Genomic DNA, 8843 nt, shown 5'->3' with positions numbered 1-8843 from the left:
TCATGTTTAGGGTTTTTGTATATCTAGGTTTTTTTGTAGGTCTAGGTATATATATGTCTATGGTGGCCTGATATGGTTCCCAATCAGAATCAGCTGTTTATCGTTGTCTCTGATTGGGGATCATATTTAGGTAGCCATTTTCCCTTTGGTGTTGGTGGGTTCTGATCTATGTTTAGTTGCCTGTCTGCACTATCCATATTAGCGTCACGGTTCGTTTTGTTATTTAGTTCGTTTGTTCAGTGTTCGTTCTTTTAATAAAGAAGAATGTACAGATACCACGCTGCGCCTTGGTCTCCTCCTTACGACGGCCGTGACAGCCCTTTCCTGCAGTCAAATGACCTAGTGGCCTCAGGGGTTGAATGTTATTCATATTTTTCATAATCTCATAATTAATATAAAAATAAAATAAAAAATACGCAGAAAATCTGGTGTTTCTATGTCAAACGATTTAGTTATATTTCAGTCTTCTGTGATGTATGTAAAGTGTAATATTGGTATACAAACTCAAAATGTAATACATTTTAACTCTATATCTGACATGGTACAGGTGTCTTSTTTTWKTTAAGCCCATAACCATGTGTGTGAGGTGTATACTTTTGTTTCMAAGTAGATTTGTTTAAGACGACCAAGAAACACTCTGTGTGACCCTGATTYAGCCCACTGCAGTARAAGGTTTAAAGGCAGCTAATATAAGTTTTGYCAACAGTATTGAAGATGTTGCTGTGTGTGAAAGGTATTGAATAAGATAATAAACTGTATCTAATCTAATGTGAAGGTACAGGAARCAGGCTCTGCGATGGCACCCGGACAAGAACCCAGACAACAAGGAGGAGGCGGAGAGGAAGTTTAAGGAGCTGGCTGAGGCCTATGAAGTTCTGTCAGACCGTAAGAGATACCACCACCTGTTAAATCTGTTATTAACTTCATTACTGCCCTTGTTCTACTCTTCTGTGGACTTTAAACCTCTTAAGGATCCGCCCCTCTTTTTTCATTWTTTTTTTGCCTACAATGACATACCCAACTCTAACTGCCTGTAGCTCAGGCCCTGAAGCAAGGATATGTATATTCGTGGTACCATTTGAAAGGAAACACTTTGAAGTTTGTGGAAATGTGAAAGGAATGTAGGAGAATATAACACTATAGATCTGGTAAAAGATAATACAAAGAAAAAAACAACCTTTCTTTTGTATTTTTTTTGCAAGACAAAGGCCATAATGTATTATTGCAGCCCAGGTGCAATTTAGATTTTGGCCACTAGATGGCAGCAGTGTATGTGCAACCTTTACGACTGATCCAATGAACCATTGTATTTATGTTAAAAATGTTGTATCAAGACTTCCCAAATGTGCCTAATTTGTTTATGAATAACTTTCATGTTCAAAATTGTGCACCCTCCTCAAACAATAGCATGGTATTTGTTCACTGTAATAGCTACTGTAAATTGGACAATGCAGTTAGATTAACCTCTCTGGGGTAGGTGGTACGCAATCGTCCCACCTGGCCAATAGCCAGGGAAAATGCAGAGCGCCAAATTCAAATAAAATGATATAAAAGTGAAACTTTCATTAAATCACACATGTAAGATACCAAATTAAAGCTACACCCGTTGTGAATCCAGCCAACATGTCAGATTTCAAAAAGGCTTTTCGGCGAAAGCATAAGATGCTAATATCTGATGATAGCACAACAGTAAACAAAGAGAATAGCATATTTCAACACTGCAGACACGACACAAAACGCAGAAATAAAAATATAATTCATGCCTTACCTTTGACAAACTTCTTTTGTTGGCACTCCAATATGTCGCATAAACATCACAAATGGTCCTTTTGTTCGATTAATTCCGTCGATATATACTGCTCAAAAAAATAAAGGGAACACTTAAACAACACAATGTAACTCCACTAATAATATGCATATCTTATATTCTGGGGATGAGTAGCAGGCAGTTGAAATTGGGCATGCTATTTATCCAAAAGTGAAAATGCTGCCCCCTACCCCAAAGAAGTTAACAAGAATTTAAGCTTTCTGTCAATATCAGATTTGTCTATGTCCTGGGAAATGTTCTTGTTACTTACAACCTCATGCTAATCGCATTAGCCTACGTTAGCTCAACCGTCCCGTGGAAGGGACACCGATCCCGAAGACGTTGTTAATAACAGTCAGATAATGTGGCCTTATCTTTACAGGAAGCAAGTCAAAGGCGTATGATACCTATGGCAAAGACAGAATGCCCAACAACACAGGTGAAGGAATCTCTCTGTTCTTTCTCTCGGGGTTTTGTGTTCTATTCTAGATATATGGCTGCCTGTTAAAACACAGCCAATAGACACACATAGACAAAACACAAAAACACTCACAGATGAGTACCACACACAGATCCAAGACCCACGCGCCTACCGTTCACAAAACCACAGGACGCTGCCACAGCACTAATGAATTCACTGTACTGGCGCAGCAGAAAATAACAGTGTCATGTAAATTATCCTCCCTGGCAGCTTTGTATATGAATCCACCAGTAGCTCTCCTGAGGAGACAGTATCATAAAGGGATAACATCACCCGAAACACCCCTGCAGATTGGCGTTGTTCTTGTGTTCCAATCAATGGTCAGAAATTAGTCTAAAATAAAGGCTTTCCCCTCGTGCGCAATAATGAAGTCTTTTTTGCGTGGTTGTACTATATTGGCAATAAATCGCTTTATTGGATTTTTTCTGAGGAATAGCAATTGTAGACGCGGTATACCTTCAAAAGACCATGAAAAGTTCTGCTGTTTGTGTCAATCTGAATCATGAAATGTAGGCAGCCCAAGGTAGATCCAGTGTCTTTACCAGTGTGACTGCCCTGTCACCGTTGCTTTTTGAAGACAGCCTTTGGTCAAACACCCAGTGGTCCCATCTGCTAATGCCATTCTGCAGCTAAGACAAAATCAGCACACCCGCATCCTGTTGAGTACACGAGAAACACAAATAACAAACTGTGAACGTCATTAAAGAAAGCAATTTATTGTTGAACGACTCAAAAATTAAACATTTTAGGGCGATGCCAAGACATAAAATAATAACAGAAATGAGCGTTATGTAAACTGTTATGCACCAGTATTCAGAAAAACTGAACCACATACCCCCCTTTCTGATAACGTCAACACCACAACACGAGAATTGAGGATTACAGTATTCCAGGACATCCTAAAGGCCCTACTTTACCTGTTGGGCTCTTCTTGTTGTGGCCAAAGAAACAGCGTTGCCTTTCAAAGGTAATCTACATGTGAACACGCAGTCTACGGTGTAAAGCGCCATGTCAACTGGGAATAGCCAAGTAGTAGCTCAATTTGGAATAGAGCCATGCGTGCTTACAACCACCAGGGTTGTGGGTTCAATTCCCATGGCGTGACCATTAATGAAAATGTATGCACTCAATTCTCTCTTCTGAATAAGAGCAACTCTGCGAAATGAGACTTCAATGTCTGTTGTGTAACCTAGAGTTGAATTGGCGCCAGTAACCAAATCTGTTGTTCTGCCAACGCTAACAAGGCAGATTAACCCACCTGTTCCCCAAGTAGGCTGTTCATTGTTAAGTAAGAAATATGCGTAATCTTACTGACTTGTCCTAGTGAAATAACAGGGTCAATTGTGACATTCAAAAAAAACTATAGTAAATTGATAAGAATTTATAGCGATCACCCCTTTACATGAGTATCAGTGTTTGCATTTGAGTCAGCAAATGATTCTGCGTAACTGACTGAAGCTAAAGAGGCGCATAGTTGGCGTATGGAACAATGGGTAAACAAGCATTTCCAAACATGGTTTTTGTCAGAAGTTCCATTCTATGAATGTCAATGTGCGTCACCTCAACCCAAATGTGACCCAAATAGGAACCAAAGTTTTACAGCCAGATCTCTATATTAATCCACACACCAAACCTGTTTACAATCTTTCCCCTTGTGTATTTTTTGGTTTGCCGTGCGGTGTTACCTCTCCATAGGCACTCCTGGACCGGGAACTGTGGACCGCTAGTGACCAGGACCCATGACAAAGGACACATTCTCTCTCTCCTCTCTCTCTCTCTCTCTCTCTCTCTCTCCTCTCTCTCTCTCTCTCTCTTCTCTCTCTCTCTCTCTCTCTCTCTTTTCTCTCTCACTCACTTCCCTCTCACTCACTCCTCTCGTCACTCTACTTCCTCTACCGCTCTTGACTCACTCAATTCTACTCTCTGCCTCGTCATCTGTCTTCTCGTCTCTCTGCTCTCTCTCATCTCTCCTGGCTCTCTCTCTCTCTCTTCCTCTACTCACAGCTCACCTCTCATTCAACATTTCAGTAACTCTCTCTCGCTACTGTCTCTCTCTCCTCTCAAAAATCTCTCTCTCTCTCTCTCTCTCTCTCTCTCTCTCCTCTCTACTCTACTTCCCTCTCTCTCCTCTCTCTCGGGCTCTCTAGGGCTCTCTCTCTCATCACAATCACACACAACATCACCCAAATCCCCAACACTCACCTGGATTCCGTTAGTGTAAGAGTGTGAACCAACGAATGACCTCCCCACTATACTGTTCGGGCCCTGTCATCGGCATGATTTCCCTGCCAAATACCGAGTCTGTGTGTCTGGTTCTGATCCGTCAGGACATCCGAAACTTCCCGCTGATGTCCCCAGCCTCATTTCAATCCACGAGTCCCTGACCCACGCAGCAGGAGAAGCAGACACATTCCAGGAGAAGGGGTTGAAGTGGAGAAGTCCATGACGTATAGTTCGTCCGAAGCAGGCTCTCCTGTTAATATTTAATAATAGAGTATGATTTATTTGATATTGATAATCTGACTGTTCTTTCAACCAAAAATGAGGGAAAAGGATTGATAGTCTTTGTGTTTTAGGTAAAAGAAGATTTGATCAAGTAATCTTTGTTGCATATTACAAAACAGTTACAACTTTGAAAATGGAATTAACAGATATACACACAAAGGTCTGAAGACAAACCACTTCAGAGACACGCTATACGAGGACTTGGCACAACAACTCGCGAGAAGAAAACATCTAGGCTCATTATAAAGAACATGAAATAAAGTAACCTGTGGTAACTGAAAATAAGGCAGCTAAATGTGGACAGTACAACATAAGAAGCACCCCGAGCCCTGAGGAGCTGAGTCCAGCCAGGGAGACGTCCATCATGCTGTTGGGCCCTTGAGGGAGAAGCCTGGCGAGAACCGGAAACTTGGCCTCCTGTGAGACCCCCTGCCGTCCATGCCAGGGCCAAAGACCGCCTTGCGGGCATCCGGACCTTCAGTTGAGGTTAGCACAGGCTTATCCTGGTGGGCGGCGCCCTCCGCACTTTGGATCACCACCGATCGACCAATTCATGGAGGCCCGACCTGGCGCGAAGTAAAAGACCCAACCAGGAAGTGGGTATCCGGTGAAGAAGTGTCTTGGGCTGACGCCCCACCCACTCGTGGGGTCCCCAGGTCGAGGGTGTCTGTGCTTTTTGGAGAGGTCCCCACCTACAGCGAAAAGGGTCTGGAGGCGCGCCCATGCAGGGCGTAGCTCAAATCCTTTGTGTCCACGTTGAAGGGGTTCCAGTGGTCCCCCGTGAAATGCGTCCCGACACCTCCCCTTTGTCCGCGTCTGTTCTCCACTGATAGGATACATGTGGATATGTGCCAGTTGTGTTACGCGTTAACAGCGTCTCGGAAGAGCGCGTCTCCCATTAGGACAGATCCATGAAGACTGTGACACTCAGGAAAACAACGGAGTGCTCTTGAGGTGGCACGAACTGGACCATACCCACCACAGATGGTGACGGAATGTAGCATCCTGCGTACATTGCACTCTCCTGGGGTAGCCCCTATGTAGGGGCGGCACAGGAACCTAGTTCCATCCGGACGGTGGTTACCACAGGACCGGACCCCTACTATTGCTGTTCTGTCCGGAATACAGAGGGAGGTGAAGTCTTCCTAAGATGAAAACATGCGTGCCATCACAGCCTTTTACCCTCTAGTGACCCATGCCATTGGCGCTGACGGTCCCAGTAGGCGAATCCACCTACCGTAACATCAAAACTCTCCCTACAAACCTAGAGCCTTTCTTGTTCTCCTCCATATCTGCACTTTTCATTCGATACTCTTAACCCTATTCTTGTGGATGTAAATCTAACTGTATCGTATTAAGTTTTTCTCCTGTAGCTCAACATATCATTGCTAGTTACCTCATAAAGCAACAACTCATCAACCCTCCCCGACCCGGTACGTTTGGAGGCAAGCAACAGAAGGGTATGCCTAGTTACGAACAACAGCCACATCTCGAACCCACTCAAGTGGGAATGGAGGTGGGAAAATACACTTTTTGGATCTCGGGGAATGTTTATTCTTGCAATGGGGTAACCCAGGTGAACGACCCCACTGACGCTATTTTATGGGGCAGGATCGACTATAACGTGTCCATACGACCAAGTCCAAATCGCCCAGCCCGCGCCAACTCAGCCGCTATGCACAGCGCCGCTCATCCTTAACGCTATCATCACACCATCAACATCACGACCCCGAACGATGGACACAAAGCAATGATAACAGACGAAGACTACTCAGCGTACGATCCTGACCCCAGAACCGTCTTCCAAGAATACATAGCCTCCCCCAATAACCCCACTGGACACCTAAGCACCCTAATCCAACCTCTACGGACCGCTCCACCCCACCGGTTCTGCCTTCATACTTCCTCGAAAATACGTCGATGGGATGCCAACTAGTTGTATCCGGACCTTGACCAAACTTAGATGAAACCTCCTTCATGAGCACTCCCTTCAGTCCACAAGCGAGCATTTGTTGAAGTATGGGTTCGTGTCTGGCGCTCTGCCGGGCGTCCTTCCAGCTTGGAAGCCGTCAACGACCCCCGCGAACAACACAGCGGCAACTAAGGAAGACCCTGGGTCTCCGAAGAAGCAATAGATGTCTAAGAGGTTCCTGGAGTGGACACCTGCCCTAGAGTCTTCGCGCAGTGAACAATAAGAAATACGGAAGGAAAGAAATTCTTGGAAGGTGAGCGAAAGTCCGTCTTGCCAGGACCCCAGCATCGATCTCGTTCGCTTAGCGACTCGCGGGCCTGAACTGATACGATACCCATCCACTCCCGCACCTCACCTCTACCCGACGTCCAATCCACCACTCCACTCGGCCGCGCCACATCACCATCCTTTACCGCCCCCTCGACACCGCTCCGTCCGCATTCCTCGATCCAACTCCTGCCCGCGCACCACCCCACCCGACTCCACCAGCCGCCCACCCTCAAACGATCCTCCCACCAGATTAGACACTTACCTCGCCCACCATCTTCTCCGAATCACCTCTAATCTTCCCATACCACACGCCCTCTTTTTCCCCATATTTCGCCACACACACCTCCGCGGACCCCTCTAACTGCACCCCTGCTTTCTCATCCTCACAAGATTAACTCACCCGTCTCTATACCCCGCGTTCCCCTCCACCCGCTGCACCCACGTCCCACAAGCCCCCCCTCTCCCACGTTCGACACTCCCCACATCTAACTCGCATTTCCACACCATCCGGCATTCACTACACCGCTATTCTTCGCTATACCATAGCTAGGAGGGAGACAAGGAGGGGGACCAGAGGCGAGAAGGAGGGGGTTAGGGGCGTCACATGCCGCATACAATGACCCCACCCACAGGAGACAAGGGGGGTCAGGAGGGGGGACGAGGTGGGGGACAGGAGGGGGACAGGAGGGAAAACAACACACGACACATTCCTTGTAAGAACAGTGAAAGGGACTGGATGGAGGGAGGATTACAGGGTGGATGGATTACCATTGATGAGCACCGTTCTTCAAGACCCCGTCTTCCTCGATCTCGGTCTCTCCTGACCGTTTTCTTTGTCTCTGGCAGATCAAGACAGTGATCATCCACTTATCATCACCATTTTGGGAAGCAAGCAAAGAGAAGATTCCCTAAAACACCACTTCAGTGCCGTACAGAAAACAGAGAAGAGAGAGAACAGAAACTGACGTCTTGGTGGTGGTGCGTTTGCTTGACGACGCGCGTAGAAGTGGAGACAGACTTGAAATTCCCCCATCCTTCCTCCAATGCGGTCCATCCCATCCATTCCACCCATCGGAGGACGAGAAAGAGGTGAAGTCATGCACTGTGAAAGAACAGGGGGGAGGAGGCGGAGGAGGAAGAGGAGGAGGAGGAGAGGAGGCAGGAGGACTCGGTCAGAATGGAGACTAATGACCTAATCAGTGAATGCGAGCTGATATAATGTGTTATTACCATGTTGTTATCAGTTGATGATCAAACGACATCCTGTTCCTTATATAGTGTACTAATTATTGCCCTGGTTGAAAGTAGTGCACTATAGCTTACAGGGGGCCATTTTTGGGACGCACCATCGTTCATTACTGACTCCGGCGGAGGGGAAGGAGGAGAACCGACTGGGCCGAGCCTCGAAGTGCCAGGATGTCCATGGACGCCATTGTGCATCCCTCTTCCAAAGGCAAAGTCATCTGGAGAGAGCAGTCAATACAATGTAGTGAGACAGGAGAAGTGTTCGTGTAGCTTGTATTGAACTGCTGCGATTTCCCAGACGGACGGTTTCCCGATCAGAATTTACCTTGACTAAGAAGCACATGAAGACATAGGATACTGTTAAAGGACCGTCAGCCCCACCGAAAAATTGGCGAAAGACCTTGCCACCGAAGAATTCCCGAAACACTTCCTCTGGACTCTGCGGAATGTGAAGGTGAACCCTGGGAAATCTTCCGGAGCAGGGTGACTACTGGAGCCTGGAGGGAGAGAAATAAAACATGTTGATAAATTGGACCCACTACCAAACATGGCTGATTCAAAAC

At 46.2% G+C, this 8843-nt stretch overlaps 1 protein-coding gene across 1 annotated transcript in view; it reads right to left on the bottom strand.

Annotated features, from left to right (window-relative positions):
• Positions 1 to 7822: 7822 nt before the first annotated feature.
• Positions 7823 to 8843, bottom strand: part of LOC139025858 (dnaJ homolog subfamily B member 6-B-like) — a 34344-nt gene continuing 33323 nt past the window's right edge. Inside the window, exons 4-5 of the mRNA XM_070441092.1 lie at positions 8002 to 8137; positions 7823 to 7874 (exon numbers count right to left, since the gene is read on the bottom strand). Of these exons, the coding sequence (XP_070297193.1) occupies positions 7823 to 7874; positions 8002 to 8137 (188 nt within the window). The remainder of the gene's footprint in view (positions 7875 to 8001; positions 8138 to 8843) is intronic.

The sequence above is a fragment of the Salvelinus sp. IW2-2015 genome, unplaced genomic scaffold (assembly GCF_002910315.2).
Source record: "Salvelinus sp. IW2-2015 unplaced genomic scaffold, ASM291031v2 Un_scaffold3428, whole genome shotgun sequence".
In the NCBI taxonomy this organism is placed as follows: Eukaryota; Metazoa; Chordata; class Actinopteri; order Salmoniformes; family Salmonidae; genus Salvelinus; species Salvelinus sp. IW2-2015.
The sequence above is the reverse complement of the archived record's forward strand: the minus strand, read 5'-3'. Positions and strand labels throughout refer to the sequence as shown.